General features: G+C 45.4%; 1 protein-coding gene across 7 annotated transcripts in view; it reads left to right on the top strand.

The window, feature by feature from the left end:
• Nucleotides 1-18,268, top strand: part of Mta3 (metastasis associated 1 family member 3) — a 114,276-nt gene that overhangs the window by 91,402 nt on the left and 4,606 nt on the right. For 5 of the 7 annotated variants that reach the window (XM_028765183.1, XM_028765178.1, XM_028765180.1 and 2 more), the window contains exons 15-16: nucleotides 2,855-2,941; nucleotides 6,341-6,487. In XM_028765183.1, the coding sequence (XP_028621016.1) occupies nucleotides 2,855-2,941; nucleotides 6,341-6,487 (234 nt within the window). Of the gene's footprint in view, nucleotides 1-2,854; nucleotides 2,942-6,340; nucleotides 6,488-16,673; nucleotides 16,823-18,268 lie in introns of those variants that run through there. The other 2 variants (XM_028765179.1, XM_028765182.1) reach the window with 2 other exon arrangements.

Below are 18,268 nucleotides of genomic sequence, written 5' to 3'. Positions count from 1 at the left end.
TTTTGGTTTTTTGAGACAGGGTTTCTCTGTGTAGCCCTGGCTGTCCTGGAACTCACTCTGTAGACCAGGCTGGCCTCGAACTCAGAAATCCTCCTGCCTCTGCAAAAACTGTTTTATAGTACCTGAGTCTTCTGTTTTGTTTCTATTGCTCATTTTGTTTGACAGATCTGGAAAGACTGTGTCAGGGTTTGGTTTTTTATTTTTTGGTTTTTTTGAATGTGTGTGTGGTTACTCATGTGGAGAGCGAGGTGCAGAAGCACACATGCTGGAGTGTGTTTGTGAAGCTCACAGGACAGCTGTTGGTCCTTGCCTGACTTGTTCGATGCAGCCTTTCATAAACCAGGTTAGAGGGCCTGTGAGCTTCTGGAGGTTCTGCCTGTGTCTCCCGTCTTCCCCAGAAGCACGCTTAGATTGCAGAACCCAAATTTCAGTTCCACTTGTGCCTGAGCCCTTTTACCCACTGAGCCATCTTCCCAGCCCTTGTTTGTGCATTTTAATCAATCCTGTATATTTCAAAGCTTTTCTATTTTATGATCTCCCTCCACCCCCAGTATTTCCAATACGTCAGAGAAAAGCTCAGAGGTTAACATGAACGTGTCAATATTCAATGCTTGCCCTGATAAAAGAAGCTCAAGAAATGGGCTTAGTGCCCGGTCAGTGACATGAGTGAGACGCTGCCATACCACCCTCTCTGGGCAGTTTTGGTTCTCTCTGGCATCTGTGGTCAGTCCTCAGTTGCTTCTTTTGTCCACACTCTTGTAGTGGCTTCCTCCCTGTTGAGCTAGAGATGGTGAGTAGTTTGGGGATTAAGGACCGGACCGACAAAGCTTGGTGTAGCCTGGTCTGTAGACCAGGGTGTAACAATATTGATCACACAGTGAGGTTTGCAAGCGTTCCTGTGAGCCGAATGTGGTTTTCCTACTGGATTGCTCCTGTTTTTCTCATGTTAAAGCCAGGCCAGGCCATCTTAGCACTTTTCAACCTGATTTCTTTTTAATTGATAACTCTCAATGCCAACTACTCTCTTTAAAATAGACTTATTAGTGAAATACGGATCCTGCTAGAGAGCTTTGATCCCCAGAAGGAGACTTGAAACTTTCCCCAAGGAATATGACGTAATGGTGAGACTAGTCTGAGAAACTACCGACAGTTTGCTGCAGTTCAAAGCGGAAACCTGATTGGTGTGGCAATGACCATCTTTGGGTTTGGTGACTCTTGTCAAAGTGATGATTGCATCTGGTATCAGTCAGTTGTAGCCACTTGTAGTTTTCCTTGTATTCTTGCAGACTAAAGGGCAAAGTGTATCTTGTTACTAGGACTATAGAGAGTGCCTTTGTCCAAATGCTGAGGAATTTACCCAGACAATTCACTCAAGCTACTTGACTTAATGGAGAAGAAAACAAAAAACAAATGTGTTTCTGCTTGTCTCTTTCCCAAACATGACCAGAATTTTAGGCAAAGTAGACATAGGAAGAAGGAACATTGTGTCAGTGCGTGGTGGGTCAACTAGTGTCGTCCTTGCACGGTATTTCTAAGTACGCTTGCTGACGACGGGCTTGCTTCTGTCTCTGCATTCATTACTATTCAGTAACAGGTGAAAAGCTTCACAACTTAGTGCCTCTTGTAGAGGTGATCATCTGAGTGAAGGGGAAACAGGCTCATTTACAGATGTCAGTGGTTGCAGCATAGGTCAACAGTGCTTGTGGCACTGGCTTAGATTCCTGGGGTTTCTATTTTAATGTTTTTTAAATGCTATTTCCTCCATCTGCTTAATAGTTTGTCATGTCCTTGGTGAAAAAGGAGTAGTGTTCACAGCAAGCTCAATCTTTAAGTTATTTGAGGTTCCAAATTGGATTGTATGTTTTGACGCTAAATGCAAAGAATGCCTATGGGTGTCAAAGGCAACTTCCATCTGTGTGCCTAGAACTGGTCTCAGCTTGCAAAAGGAAAAGATCCCTACTAGGCTCAAAACCTTGAGGAGACGTTTGTCATACATTTGGAGATGGGGCAAAGCATAGACATAATAGCTCTATAGCAGCTGAAGCAATTGATGAGCTTATGACAATGTCTAATTTAAAAAGCTTTCCATATACCTTTTTTTGGTTCCTTCAAACTATGTTGACCTCAACTCTTTGGTATGGTAGCGTTACACTGACGCCATCTTGATGACAGCTCCTTTAAAGTACAGTGTTTGTGTTATATGTTTTATTTCCTTTTCTGAAATATTTTATGATATGGTATGAGGTGAGGAAAACTTCTTGGTCAGTGTCCACTTTCACATTGTGACTGTTGGGTGCACATAGGGACCTTTAAAGCCTCAGCCCAAGTATCATTGTATGGTGATAGAACCGAGGGCAGTAATAGAACCAAATGACTTTGCCAGGCCGCCATGTTATGCAGATGAGTTTCCTTAAGATAGGCCAAGGCTTCTGAGTGCAGCCCACTCCAGCTAAGCTGAGGGGTGGCTGAATGTGTTGCCCTGCCAACCGTTGGTTTGTTTTGTTTCAAGCCATATTAATCTTACACTAGGATCTGACCCACCTTGCCTGTACTCTATCATAATGTAGAAATGTCACAACTAAGAAGGAAGCCTGTTTCCATCACTTTTCAGGTGAGCACACATGGTATGTGTGAGACCTACACTCAATTGGCTTTAGTGTGAGCGTTGGTGTGAGCCCCTCATTCAGTACAGGGATCTGAAACTCAAGACAATTTTCTCTACCCGGAGGAAGTCGTGGGAACAGGGTGGGCGCTCTGCATCTCCCTCCCCACCCACTCCCTTTATTCCTGTGTTGTATGTTAAAGGTAGAAGAAACCACCTCACTGGTGTCTCCATGTTTCTTTCTCTCCTCAGATGCAGACAGACATGCTGAACTTTCTGGAAGCCCACTGAAAAGCAAAAGCACCAGGAAACCTTTGTCGTGTATCATTGGGTATTTAGGTGGGTACTGTCTCACACAGGAAGGACTCAGGAGACACCTTTTATGTGCTGTAGTCCTCCTGTCTTTAGAAATGGGTGAAATTGGGTTTCTATATCTAGTCTTAGAAATTCTTATCAATTGCACAGAGTTAAATATATTTGTTTACTTCTAAAAAATTGCTGAATTAAATGTGGATTAATTGTAATAGATATAGGCTAAGAAAAAGAAAAAGTCAACTATGGTGGCTCCTGCCTATAATCCCAGCACTTGGGAGGCTGGGGCAGGAGGATTGCTGTGAGCTCCAAAGCAGCTTAGCTACCTAGCATGACCCTATCTGAAAACAAGAACGAAACCAAGCAAACTAATGGGCATAGAGGTTGGCATTTTAAAGTTATTCAATAATACAGGGTGAATATCCTTAATTTTAATTTTTCTTAAGATCCTTATACTATCTCTAATTTGCCTTTCCCTTTAAGTAGAGGACTACTTTAAAACAGATTTAAACAGGTTTTTCAGCTTTAGGAAAAAAATAGATTTTTCAACATTAGGGGGGAAAAATCAGGCATAGTGACTAAGGCCTATAAATCCCAGCACTCAACAGAGACAAGAAGATCCATAAACCTGAGGCCATCCAGGCTACCCAGCAAGCCCTGTCTCAAAACCCAAAAGCAGTGAAGAGTGTTGGCATACCCCTGCATCTTAGCATTCTGGAAGTGGAGGCAGAAGGATCAGGAGTTCGAAGTCAACCTTGGCTACATAGTGAGTTGAGGGTCTGTTTGGACTACACTAGATCTTGCGGTCTTGCTTCAAAGGGAAGAAAACTCCAAAGCAAACTTATCCTTTTCAAAAACAAAAAAGCAAACAACCTAAAAATAAGTAAAAAATAAAACCCCCACAGTAACAAAACAGCTCCACCCCCACAAAGGTAAGTGTATAGCTTAGTGGTAGAGCATGTGCCTAAAATGCACAGTGCCCTGGGTTCCATTCCCAGGTGCCTCAGAAACACTAGGGTTATAGTTTTGATGTACTAGCTGTGTGGAAAGGAAACTTTTCTATTGTTTTCTGTTTCTATATCTATTATGCCACATGACTCAGAAATCTCCGATGATGGCTCCGCTTACACAATGACAACTAGAGCAGTGTTAAGAATCACTAAGCAGTGACAGTCTCCTACAGTTGTAAGATGAATGGAGTAGAACACAATGTGTTCCCTTCCTGAAGCAAGGAGACCGTGTGTTTTGCGATGCCAATATTTCCTTTTCATTTCTCAGTAAAGGTGAAATACTCCTGAGTTAACACGGAGCCTCATTTCGCTGCCAGGAATACTTATGTGTTTGAAGTGTTCAGACTTCAGGCATCTGATCTTTGAAAAATCAAAGTGTAGCCTTGAACTTGATGTGTTTTCTGTCTCAGAAGCCCAGAGCGCCAACGTTGATGCTGCTGTGATACCTTAGCTCCTGCTTTAGTTCTCAAAGACTAAAGAGCTTGACGTCTCAGCTACATAGAGAGTTTCAGGTCAGCCTGGCCTACACAAGACCCTGACAAAATAAAATAAAATGAAATGAAATAACCATAGAAAACATGTCTAGTCCCAGCACTTGGGAAGATCAGGGGTTCAAGGTCAGCTTCAGTTACTTGAGATCCTGCCTCAAAACAGTTAAAGAACAGAAGCAAGGCTTGCTCTCATGTCTTCCCACATATCACATGGTTATGGGCGTGTCCTGGGTAATAAGGCCGTAGTCTCTTCTAGGACCAACTCCTGGAGGCCCCTTCCCACCTGACGAGAAAAGAGTTTAACATTGCAGAGCAGGGGCCACCTTCTGTGCATTTCTCCTGTGGGCAAACCTCCCCCTGTCCCTACCAGTTAAGTCCTGACTGTTCTGTCCTTAGATGCGCTGAGCTGAGCCCTGTCTCCATGTGTGTGAGTGTGTGTGTGTGTGTGTGTTTGTGTGTGTGTGTTACTCTACACACTGTAGAATATAATGTGGGGGACACCAAATAAATAAAACCATGTCTTCAAAACTTTTAGTCAAGCGGGGAAAGCATGCAGTAAAAGCAATCGCCTAAAACTTTAGGTGTAATAAATTACGGATTTTAATGTGCACTGGGCACTTGGAGTAAGGACTTGTGTGTGTGGTGAGAGGTTTGCGGAACTGAGCTCAGGCTTCAGGTACAACAGGTACAATGGGTGCTGGACTGCCGAGCACCGCAGCCCTGGGAGTGGTTAACTCTCTTGTGTGCTAGGTCTACCTTCTTGGCAACAGTAGCAGTTGATCTTAGCCTTGAAAGCTTTGTAGGTTTTGAAGGGATGGAAAACATAGCAGCAGTATTTTCTTACAGCCCAAGGTTGAGAGAACTAGAGAGAGGAAGGGTCAGTGCATCTAAGGTCTTAAAGGGTTAAAGGAGCTCACTGCCTCACTTAGGTCAGGGCCTGGAGGTTATAATGAAGAGGGAGGCTGACAAACCATCAGTGCTGTGCTGGAAGACATCATTAGCTCACATGGCGCTGCTGAGCAATGCCTACATTTTAAGAAGTATAAGATTTTGATCAGACCAAGTTGTATAGTCGTAACAGCCAGAGTGTCTTTTCCTATATTTCATCAAATTTTGCTATTTTGGCTCTCACACTGGGCAGGTGAACATACAGGTGACATGCTAGGTGACAACTCTGAGGAACATTGAATGGGTGGGGCTTTGGAGCAAAGGCATTCATACTAATTATGGCCAGAGATCTTTAAATCCACTTCCACTAGGATTTTGCAGTTTCTGCAGAAGAACAGGTGGTGTCAGGTTATGTGGTGCTCAGCAAAGACCTTTAACCATGGACCACATACACATCACAGTTTTATGACATTGCCTTGGTCACAGTGTGCCATCTACATTTTGACTACAATGTTTGTACTCAAGTTTCAAATTTCATCATCATGAAAATGTTCTGGGCTTAGAGTATCCGGTGCTGGTCCCAGACCTGCACAGCCAGAGGAGGAATCTTGTTTTTCCCAGCGCTGCACACCAGATGTGCTGTGAGCTTTCCTGGTGGACAGAACACAGAGGCACATTTTTCCGAGGCTGCCTCTGCAGATGCTCTTTAGATTTCTAATGTGTTGAAGAAGCCTTGTGCTTTATTCCCTTGGCAAATCTCATGTTACAAGTGACCTTCTGAAGTGGCTTTCTGAGTGTTTGCCTTCCCAACCTGAGGCTCAGAGCTCCAGCGAGCAGGGGAGGAGCCAGTTTCCTTGATAAGCAGAGCCATGGTAACAACACTTGAAGCTACCTCATTATGCAAGTCCTCGGCTGGCTCAGAAGGGCCGGACTCTAAGGTCATTAGGAAAGAAGATGTGTGCCTATTAGCTGTGTTAGAGTCCTCACAGATTTCCAATACCATGTTCTGAGTTGATAAACCCTTTTCCCTCTCTCAGAGATCCATCCTGCAAAGAAACCTAATGTAATTCGATCTCCACCGAGCCTGCAAACTCCAACTACCAAGAGGATGCTCACCACTCCGAATCACACGTCTCTGAGCATTCTGGGGAAAAGAAACTACAGCCACCACAATGGGCTAGATGGTATGTAAACCTGGGAACCCTTCTCTGACTGGCCAGGACCACTCTGTCCTTGCCTGCTTATGGGTATCCTCAGCTGATGTGATGCCATAACCCCGGCACTATAGAGGCAGAGGCAGGAGGATCAGGAGTTTAAGGCCAATTCCAGCTACAAAATGAGTTTGAAGCTAACCTGGGCTATATGAGCTCATGTTCCAAAAAAAGCCTGAAGAGCCTTCCACAGCCAGCAAGAGCTGAGCTTGGAGGGCAGTCTGTATTTAACTGATGCCTGTGCTGAGGAATCAATCCTCTTGCTGCTTGGGCTCGCTGCTCAACTTACGTCTCCCTGCCTAGGAAGGATTGTGTTGCCTCACGTTGAGTCTGCAGTGATCTCATGGCTTCCTCTGTATTCTGTGGATCACGTTGGATTTGGCATCCTGCCCCTAACTTCTTTCATCATATCAATGTTTTTAATTGCCCAAGAGGGCTACATATCACAAAAGGAATTGCCTGGATGATATCCTAAATACAGAAATAATTTGTTTGAAATGGAAAACCTGAGAAATATCGCCTCTTACCCAGAGTGCATCTCTTAGGCTCGGCCATATAATGACTCTTCAGGAGGAATTGACTTATCTCACCATTTGGACCCTAAACACTGCCATAATAAATAACCCAGGCGGTATATATTGTTCATTTCGGACGTCCTGGAGTTTGAGGCTGTCGTTACTGTTTAAGTGTTGGCATTTATTTATGAATAAAGCTCTCCCCAGGCTTTTCCTGCCTTAGGAACTCCACATTTTTCAGTGACAGTAAATTACTTATAACAAGGCCCTCGAGCACGGACATGGAATAGACCTCCTAATAATAATTTCCATGACCAACTTCTTTTCTGTGGCATTTGATAGCCATAATCATGCCAAGATGAGTAAAATACTGGGGGTGAAGAGTTTAGTTTGTATTTGTAAGGTATCACATGCTATAAATGTGTCTCGCAAAAGTTTGGCTACAGAGCACGTTTACACAAACCCTGTCAGAGCAGTAAGAACATCGGCTCCTGTCCCTCGTGTGCCTGACAAGGAGGCAATAAGAGACCAAGCAAAGAGCAGGTCAGAGGTAGAAATGGGATGTCGGTCCAGCTTTTTCTCACCTTCAGCACGGGCCTTTGGGTTCAGACTTAAATAGAATATTGACTCTTTTCATCTCATCATGCCCTTTGCTCTTCTTGAAGCCTGCTGCAGAAACATAAAGTAGCTTGTGATTCCTCCTCCTCATCTTCCTGTTCCTCCTCCTGCTCCTCCTTCTCCTGCTTCTGCTCCTCCTTCTCCTCCTACTCCTCCTGCTGCTTCTCTTCCTCTTCCTCCTCTTCCTCTTCTGGTTTTTTCTCTTCTTCCTTCTCCTCTTCCTCCCCATCCTCTTCCTCTTCTTCCTCCTTTCTGAGATAGACTGGTCTTAAACTTACTATGTAGTTAAAGACTAATCTTGAGCATCTGTTCTTCTGCCCCTCCCTCCCAGGTCCTGGCGACAGGTGTGTGTCATCATGCCCATTTTATGTGGTGTTGGGGGCTGGAACCCAGGGTTCTATATCTGCTGACTGTCTGTGTTGATTATCTCCCTCTCTGCTATGTCAGAAATACCTACCGAGAAGCAACTTAAGGGTTGGTTAGATGGCCCAGTCAGTACAGGGCCTAGCACATATGTATGAGAACATGAGTTGGATCCCAGCACCCACCTAAAAGCCAGGGCTCATGTGTCTGCGCAGCTTAGGTGGACAGGTGGGTGGGTGTGTAGACAGGTAGATCCCTAAAGCTCAATAACCAGTCAATTAGCGGAATCAACTGAGCTTCTGATTCCAAGAGAGACCACGTCTCAAAATAAACCAAGGTGGATAGCGACAGGGAGACTTCCACACACACCTGCACATCCATGTGTAGGTACACACATGAACATGTACATCCACATACTCATACCCACAAAAACCAACTTTTAAAGGAAGGGACTTAAGAAAGGGAGGGTTTATTTTGGTTTACAGATCTAGGGAATATAGTCCAGCATGATGACGAAGGCCTGAGGACAGGACTGAGTGGCATCTGGTCACATAGCATCTGGGGTCAGGAAATGGAGTGAACAGAAAATGGGGCCAGGTTATAAAACCTCAAGGTCTGCCCCAGTGGTCTGCTTCCCTCGCCTGCTAACGCTTCCGCAGCCTCCCAGATAGGGCCGCTATGTGGGGACCAAGTGTTGAAGTGTATAACTTGTGGGGGACATTTCACATTCAAACCACAGCATCAGGCAGGCACTCCACCAGTGAACAACACCTCCACTCATCACCAGTCTTTACAGTAACTGATGCTGGAATAGCCTCCTTCGAAAGTCTCCTTCACACCTCACTATGGCGTCTCTGGAGCCAGGTCCAGACCTATGCAGCAGCCTAGGTCATCTCTTCAGCACCTGGTGCTCAGTGTCATGGTCCCATCTCCTTGGGTTTTCGCCTCCAGAACAGCTTGTCCTGTTTCTCTCTGAATGAACGCAGGCCTCTGCACTTTGAAGAGCACACATGAACACACCACACATGAGTTCCTGATGCTGTACTGACCAGGCCAGCAGCTCGCCAGAGGGCGACACCTGCCTCGTTTCCCAAGGACACCCAGTTATTGAAAACTCCTCTTTCTTCAAAACTCTTTGATCCACTGTCACAGTTCCAAAAGAAGGCTAGTGACAACGTGCGTTGCAATGTGCTAGCCCAACCTAACCAGTGTCTTCTCATTCAGTTCACACAAGAAGGTTGGGGTGGGCTTGTTAGGCCACACAACTGTATCTATGTGCCCAGAGCCAGATACTTAGGTGCACAATATAAATTATACAAAGGAAAGTGTTGAGGAAAATGGACCTAGCAGAGTGAATTGTTATTTCCCAGACTACCAAATATGGCTACACAGATGGACTTCAAGTCAAGAACAACGAGTTTCAGGATCAGTTTCTAGTAACTGTTACAGCAAGCAGAGTGTGGTGGCGCACATCCAGAACTCCCTAGTGCTCACACCCTAGTGCTCAGGAGGAAGCGGTGGGAGGAGTCTTAAGCTCCAGACCTGACCAGGTTAGATACCCAGACTCTTATCTTTTTTTTTTTTTTTTTAAATATTTATTTATTTATTGTATTAATGAGTACACTGTAGCTGTCTTCAGACACACCAGAAGAGGGCATCCAATCTCATTACGGATGGTTGTGAGCCACCATGTGGTTGCTGGGATTTGAACTCAGGACCTCTGGAAGAGCAGTCAGTGCTCTTAACCGCTGAGCCATCTCTCCAGCCCCCCAGACTCTTATCTTAAAGCAGAGGGAGCTGGCTGAGACTGCTCAGAGTTAAAGCCACACTCTCCTTGCAGAAGGCACAGCACACGTGCCTGGTGGCTCACGGGAGCCTTTAGCTCTAGCCTCCTCTTCCGGCCTTACTGCATTCATGTGCACACAGCCCCTTGCACATGATTAAAAATAAGATAAAAACTTTTAAACGTGCTTTTTTTTATTTTTGGTTGTGAGCCCAGCCGAACCATCTCTCCAGCCCGGAAATGTTTTTTAAAAGCAATATGAGCACTATTTAGAATAGAAACTATATAAACTGTTTTAGCAGCTAAGTTATTATAAGACATCAATAGAACAACAGCTGGATGGTAGAACAGACCAACTAACATGGTGAGATGCAGGAAACAGACGTGAATGTCCTTGGGTTCAAAGAGCACAAGAAACTGGAAGTTTCTCAATTTAGAAGCTTCAGAGGAAATGGCGGCTGGGGTGGCCCAGCACTCGGGAGGCAGAGGCAGGCAGATCTCTGAGTTCAAGGCCAGCCTGGTCTACAGAGCTAGTTTCAGGACAGTCAGGGCTATTCAGGGGGGCTAGAGCAGAACAGGCAGCTAGTGCTGCCAGGGTGTGGTTGACTGGAACAGGAAAGAGCCTGTAGCTCTCTAGCGCCCCCGTCTGGGAGAAGAGGAAGCTGGTAGTAAGAAAGGTTTTTTTAGAGACTTGGTCTTGAGTGTCAGGAAGCCATCAGATGGATAAATTTGGTGCCTAGAGGCCAGACTGATATAGAAACAAATTCCTAGTGGGCCCTTTCCTCGGAATAATGACCCTGTTTCTTATTCTCTCAGGATACAGGTCCTGACTAACCTCGGTGCTGGATAGTATCTGGTTAGTGTAGTAAGTTTTCATGGTATAGTTAGTACTATTAAATACCAAAGTAGTTACAGATTCATGGGAAAAAGCCTTACCCTGTGGGATACAATAGTGAAACCAATTAGCACAGCCGCTTAATTACCACGGCCAACAGAAGAGCAGACTGTGAAGGCTATTGATAGGTGAAACTAATCTGGTTGCACACAAGCTGCTCCTACTGCATGTTCCCGCCTCCCAGCTTCCTGTCTCTTCCCTGTCACTCATCTCCCCTCCTTGCCTTTCAGGCGTCTTCTTTTCTTTTAGGCAGGAAAACGTTGTTTAGCCTATGATTCCACAAGGTTCTGTATTTCTGGGTCTGTGGTGAGGTCAGAACATCATAGCAGCAGAAACGTAAGCCAGCATTGTGGACTACAGTGGTAGGCCACAAGCACGGGTGCGCTTCCAGTTCCCGATGGTGGGAACTCAAGATATTTGTGAAAAGAAAGAATTTTTTCAGACATTAAAAAAAAAAGTTATTTATTTCTTTTGAGACAAGATGTCACATATCCCAGGCTTCCCTCAAACTCCAGATGTAGAGAAGGTGCCGGCATGCCTGGTGTCTACAATACTGGGGTCTAACCTAGGACATTGCACTAATACTTTCCGTGTCTATGTCACTACTCTCATTTCTGGGGACAGTCTACAACTGAGCTACATTCTAGACCATCTGACACTTCTATTTCTCTCCACCCCCTGCCCTAATAAACAGTTTCATGCTGCTTTCCTGAAAGTTTCTGTCTTTTACCTGGCCCCGGTGTAGACTAGGGGCAGAGAACAAGCATGTGAGTGTGGATTAAGCCACTGTGGGTAAGGCATTGACCACAGATAGTACCCACCCAATGGAACTAAAGATGGACTCATGTATCCGATGCCTTGGCAAGAGGAACAGGAAAGGCAGGGTTGGTTTGAAAGTCATATGCCTGCAGGTACGTTGTCAGTGTGGTGTGTCCTAGTGTCGGGCCCTGTGCCATCACCTCATTCACTGACTTACATAGAGGTGCTTTAATGTCATTTGCATTGTTGGCAGACTGAGAACCTGCCACAGGGGTTCCACTCAGCTAATGCCCAGTTATCAGGGATAGCCCCTTTAAGGGAAGCTCTCTGTGTCTCTGAGAGCCCAAGAGAGGGCAGAGAGGGAGATGGATGCATCTGTGTCACGTGCAGTGGAGACAGGCAACCAAGTGTCTGCAGGAGCTGCAATGAATCTCCGATTTCTCCCTCCTGCTCCCATGAGGCCCTGGGTGACTCCCTTGGCTTCTTTGCACCTGTAAAGTAGAGATGGCACCCACCTTACAGAGCTGTTCTCACGATGACATATTTTATACTTCATGTCATTTAATCATCCCAACACTTGATGTAAGTGTTAAGCTTGCATTTTAGTAGTGGGAAAAAAATCAACAGCTCAGAGAGGTTAAGTGACTTGCCCAAAGTCACATTGCCAACAGGTAGCCTTAGCAGGATTTGAACTTCCAATCTTGTGTGGTCTTCCAGATGAATAAGGACCCTGGGGTGTATGTTCTCAGTGAAGCATGTTCTTGGGAGATGTTCGTGTTTCTTGGGTATAAGAGTTGAGTGTCTGTTTGCAAACACACAGGAAAATGCATGGGTCTTCGGGAATCTTTTGGTTTCATTTTGTTTGTCTCTTGCTCAGACTGTGAAGTGTCTAACAGAAACCTGTGGGATCCACTCCCTGGCTCTCAAAGCTTCTCCGTCCACGTCTGGCCCCTGTAGCATTTCTTTTCCAGCTTTCAGAAGGAAAAGGGAAAAAAGAGAAAATGCAGAGAATCACTTGAAGGTAGAAGGTGTATAAACGGAAACCTACTGCCTTTGACTCACAGTAGGTGCTCTGTAAGTGTTATGATGCTATCTCCAGCACGGACCTGTAGCTCAGCTAGAAGAAGTACAAGTCCTGCCAGCATAAGGGACAGTGTTTGATCTACAGAACCCACTTTTGAAAGGAGGGGTGCGCCGGGCAGTGGTGGCCCACGCCTTTAATCCCAGCACTTAGGAGGCTGAGGCAGGCGGATTTCTGAGTTCGAGGCCAGCCTGGTCTACACAGAGAAACCTTGTCTCGAAAAACCAAAAAAAAGAAAAAAGAAAAAAAAGAAAAAAGAAAGGAGGGGTGCGATAGAGAAAGCTGGGCATGGTGGCGCACGCCTTTGATCCCAGCACTTAGGAGGCAGGCGGATCTCTGAATTCATGGCCAACCTGGTCTACAGAGTGAGTTCCAGGAAAGCCATAGCTATCCAGAAGTATTGTCTCTGAAAACCAGAACTCGGGTGTGAGACACACACTGGACCTCTCCCCTTCTACTGAATCCCCTTCCTACTGAATCCCCTCCCCTTCCCCCTGAATCCTCCCCCTTCCACTGATCCCTCCCACTGAATCCCCTCCCCTTCCCGCTGAATCCCCTCCCCTTCCTACTGAATCCCCTCCCCTTCCTACTGAGTCCCCTCCCCTTCCCGCTAAATCCTTCCCCTTCCACTGATCCCTCTCACTGAATCCCCTCCCCTCCCACTGAATCCCCGCCCCTTCCTACTGAATCCCCTCCCCTCCACCTACTTGTTCCCCTCCCCTTCCCACTCAATCCTTCCCCTTCCACTGATCCCTCCCCCTCCCACTGAATCCCCTCCCACTCTCTCTCCTACTTTTTTGTCTTTTGTATTTTTGTGACCCAGTAAGTTTAATTAGCAATGTCTACAAGAGCATGAATGGGGGATTGTTAAATGGGACATGGCCCCATCTTATGCAGGTAACCAAAGCTACTCTGAGTTCATGAGTGTGGTGACCATGTCATATGTACATATATGGATCGAACTTGGGCACTGTACATGCTACGCAAGTGCTCAGCCTCAAGCTACAAGCCCAGCTACCTTTATTTCTTACCTCCGAATGTGACTCTCCTAACATGACTCCGGGACTCAGTGCTCTTTACTTACAGGCCCAGCTACTGAGGAAGCTGAGGTAGATCGTGTTATGTTCCCATGTATATTTGCACATTAAGGGGTGTGATATCTTTACAAAGAAATTGCCTTTGATTACTTAATTCCAAGGAACAGTAAAGACAGGAATTCCATTTCTAGAAAGAGCTTACTTGCTTGCAGGCTTGTATAATTAGAAGTCGACAGCAGAGGGATGGGACATCGAGATCTTCAGACAGCAGAGTATTTCTCACAGTGAAGACTAAATTTGAAAAATAAAATAAAATCCAGCAAGGAGAGAGCAGATGGGCTGAGTACACCTCCCCTGACCTCCTCAGCAGACTCCTCCCACCCGCGTCAGCTGCTGGCGGCTCGGTTGGCCCGCTGACCTTTCATTACATCGCCATGATTGCAGGCTGTTGGCTCCATGGGGACCTGGAGGAAAAGTCCTGCTGTGGACTGATACTGCCCAAGGGGGAACAGCTGGAGGTGCCTGAATCTTTGTCTAGAATGGCATGGCTATTGTCTCAGGGGTAGTCAATAAGACTCGGTATGTCAAGAAAACCACAGCAGTAGCTTGCGCGCGCGCACACACACACACACACCAAGAGAAGTGGGGCGGAGCCAGGGTCGCTAGGCAGGAAAAGTGATGGATTGTGCAATAGCCCCGTTTTAATCCTCTCTCTGGTTTATTTCCCCTGGGACATGCTGGTATGCTGTAGATTGCTCTTTATCTCCGAATTGAGTGATGTCATTTCCCTGACTCTCCCATGGAGAGGGCATCTACTGCCAATGGCTCTCCAAGTACAATATTATGGTCTGGGATGTGAAGAGTGTTCTTCAGATGATTTGTTTCTGGCATCAGGGATCCAACAAGTCCAACTGTTGGTATCTGAGCTCTGGGAACCAGGTTCTGGTGAGGGCCACTGTACCAGTGTTGGCGCTCTGGGGCTGCATCTGCTGTCTTTACAAATGCCAATAAAAATAGACTGCCAGGGACAGTGGATGGCACGCCCAGGCATGCTTGGACCCCACTGCCTTCTGTCAGCAATTTTACATCATTTCCAAAGTCCACAGTTTTCCTTTTGAATGTTCTAAAACATTATTTATGGAAGAAAATCACGTTTCTTTAGATTCACGCCTGGTTTCCTAGTCTCAAATGTAGTGCCATAACTTGGATGGAGATATATATATTATACTCTGTATTTAAAAAGCATTATTTTGGACTAGGGATATAGCTCAGTTGTTGTTGGAGGACTTACAGACCCTGGAGTTGTTCCCTATCACTGAGTGGTGGCATACACCTGTAATCCCAGACTTGGGGGACAGAGGCAGAAGGATCAGGAATTCATTGACTATACAGCAATTTAGAAGGCAGGGCACGTCTGTTAGTGTGACACAGTGGTACTTGCCTGACGTGCACATGGCCCCGGGTTGCAGCTCGGGCCACATGGGCTGTTAAATGTGAAGCAGTGCAGAGGAATGTCTGGTGAGTGGAGAGGGCTCGAAGGCTACTCCTTCACTGTCTGAGGACCATAGATGGTTCCTCAGCCTAAGAAGCCACAGGGGTAGGAGTTGTATAGGGAGATAGACCCAAGTGCATTAGGCATGATTAATCAGCAACCTGGTATTTTAGAATATCTGGAAGGATCCCAGATTGGCCGTCCCTGGACTAATAGCACATTTTCTTGTCTGTCTCTGGAGGAAATGCTAGCGTGTTCCCAAGAGACCTAACTGGAGACCAGCCATGTGGAGGTCCCATGGAGTGACAGACGCCCATGGTAGTTAGTGGAGTCATTAGCTGTGAGGGCCCATGCTGACTTCTTCAGTTAAGTGTTGTTTACCTGCAGACATCCTTTTCAGAGCCCTTAAAACCCATCTGTCTCTGGATTTCCCCATCTTAGTGACGCATAGAGGGTAAATTCCTGAAGGTAAAGTAAATCTCTGGCTAGAGAGATGAGCCTCAAGTCTGAGAGAAGCTTAGATGGTTGGAAATGCAAAGACAAGGGAAGGGAAGGGGTTTAGTTTATTTGAAGGTTTACCAGGTTAGCCTCAATATCAAAGATTAGGTAAAAATGTCCAAGGAGTCTTCAGGATATCAGTACTGGATCATTTTGGGGTTGTTTTTGTTTTTGTTGTTGTTGTTTTAAGGCAGGGTGTCTCTGTGTAGCCCTGGCTGTCCTGGAATTTGATATGTAGACTGGCCTCAAACTCAGAGATCCACCTGCATCTGCCTCACAAGTGCTGGGATTAAAAGTGTGCATCACCATGCCTGGCTTATTTATTTTTATCTTCTTATGTGTATGAGTATTTTGCTTTCATGTGTGTATGTGCACCATGTGAGTGGAGTTAGAGATGGTTAAGTCACTGTGTATGTGCAGGGAACTCAACTGGGGTTCTTTACAGGGGCAGCATTTGTGAGCTTTCTCAGCCTCTCAGTTTTGAATCTAGATGCTTTGGTAAATAAAGACCCTACCTCAGAAACCATTGTATAAAGGCTCTTCCTCAGAGATCTCCCAGGCTCTAGCAAGAAAATGGGGAAAGCTTTCTGCCTTAGTTTCTTTTTCTGTTACTTCACTAAAATACCTGACATCCCTTCCCCCTCCAAAAAAAAAACATAAGGGAGAAAAAGGTTTATTTGGCTCACAGTTCAAGGGTACAGTCCACCATGGAGGTCAAAGTGAATGCTCAGTCCCCTTTCTCCAATTATATAGTCTGGGATCCCAGTCAGGGGAATGATGCCGCCCACAGTGGGCAGGTCTTCTTATCTCAGTTAACAAAATCCTACAACCCCTGACAGGTGCATGCCCGAGGTCCTCCTCTTTCTGGAAAACTGTCTCAACTTAACTTTCCAGTCAGATTTGTTTGTCTTCCAATTAGTGTGTCATTTTGTGTTTCATGTATTTTTAAATTCTGTTGCTACATGTGTGTGTAAATGCATATATGATTTTTATGTCTTTTTCACTGTGAAGTGACCCTCTTTATCAGAGTTAATACTTCTTATCTACATTTTCTAATATCAGTATGACCACATCACTTTTCTTTCTTTTTTCATCTCTTTTCTAAAAATTGTTTTTAGGGCCAGAACGATGGCTAAGCAGGTAAAGGCGCTGCCACCAAGCCTGTGACCCGAGTTTGATCCCTGGGACCCTCATGGTGAAAGGAGAGAACCGACTCCTACAAGTGCCCTCTGACTTCCACACGTGCACTGTGGTACGCACATGCCTACACACACACACACACACACACACACGCACACATGCACACACACACAAGTTAATAAAATGTAATGAAATTTTATAAAAATATAAAAAATATTTAAAAATAATAAAATATAATGAAAATTGTCTGTAGGTGTTTGCTTTGTTTTTGCACCATTAGAAATCAAACCCAGGACCTCGTGCATGCTAGACCACTGAACTAGTCCAGCCCCTGGCTTGAGTTTCTTGTGCTTTTCAGTTCTCAGGGTTGAACCCAAGTCCTTCTGCATGCTAGGCAGGTGCTCGTGTCCTCTTTCTCTTCCTCTTGCATGCTCTTTTTCTTTTTCAGACAGTCTCACTATGTGGCCCAGGTTGGCCTCTGTCTCAATCCTCTTGCTCAGATTTCTGAATGCTGGAATCACAGGCCTGTGCTTTTAAATGAGCCTTTTCTTATTAATTTCAAAGTGAAATGATTCAAACAGCATTTCTAAAGTCAGTGTGCATTGCTCCATCACAGACTTGAAAATCCCATAAAGTGATATTCTATTCCATTTTAATTAGTAAACTAACTAATTAATTAATTTTTAAGGCAGGGTCTCTGTAGTCTTGGCTGGTCTCAAACTCACAGAGGACCACCTGCCTCTGCCTCCTGAGTGCTGGGATCAAAGGTGTGTACCACACTTGGCTGTCTAGTCTTTTTATATTGCTTTATATATTTCTTTATTTTTTAGACAGGATCTCACTGTGTAGCCCTGGCTGGCCTAGACTGGGCTGGAGAGATGGAGAGATGCTGGCCTGAATTCACAGAGATCTGATTGCTTTTGCCTCTCAAGTACTGGAATCAAGGGCATGTCCTTTCATATTTCTTAAACATAACATAGGGGCAGCCATGCCTGTGATCCCAGCACTCAAGAGTCTGAGACCGATGGATCATGAGTTCAGGGTGGGTCTGTGCGAATGTCAAGTTCAAGGCCTGTTTGCATTGTAGTGAGACCCTGTCTCTGTTAAAAAACGAAGCATACCACACTGGCACCCACTCTGGCTCCTCCTCTATAGCCTCTTTAACATATTTGCAGGAGATAGTTTGATTCTATGTGTGCTCCTTCTGACAGCTTAGTCTCACCTTTATGTCCTGCTGACATTTTTCTTTTGATTACTGGTTCCACCTTCCTGTCTCTCCTCTCTGAAACTTAAAATATAAGTCACTGTGAATGACAGGCCACAGAGACTGACTTCCATTTCCCCTGCCATGTCCTGAGCTTTGCTCTAGCAAGTGGTTAATTTGGAAAATCACTTTGATCCTTATTTCTTTTTCCATTTCTGTGTGGCAGGGGGAGGAGGTGCACGTGTCTATGTCCATGCTTGTATATGTGGGGACTTACCAGTGCATGTTTGCATGCATCTGTGTGCATGCTTGCATGTGTCTGTGTATGTTTGCATGTGTCTATACATGTTTGCATGTGTCTGTGTGCAT

This window comes from Grammomys surdaster, unplaced genomic scaffold (assembly GCF_004785775.1).
Source record: "Grammomys surdaster isolate TR1022 unplaced genomic scaffold, NIH_TR_1.0 149, whole genome shotgun sequence".
Classification (NCBI taxonomy): domain Eukaryota; kingdom Metazoa; phylum Chordata; class Mammalia; order Rodentia; family Muridae; genus Grammomys; species Grammomys surdaster.
The sequence above is the reverse complement of the archived record's forward strand: the minus strand, read 5'-3'. Positions and strand labels throughout refer to the sequence as shown.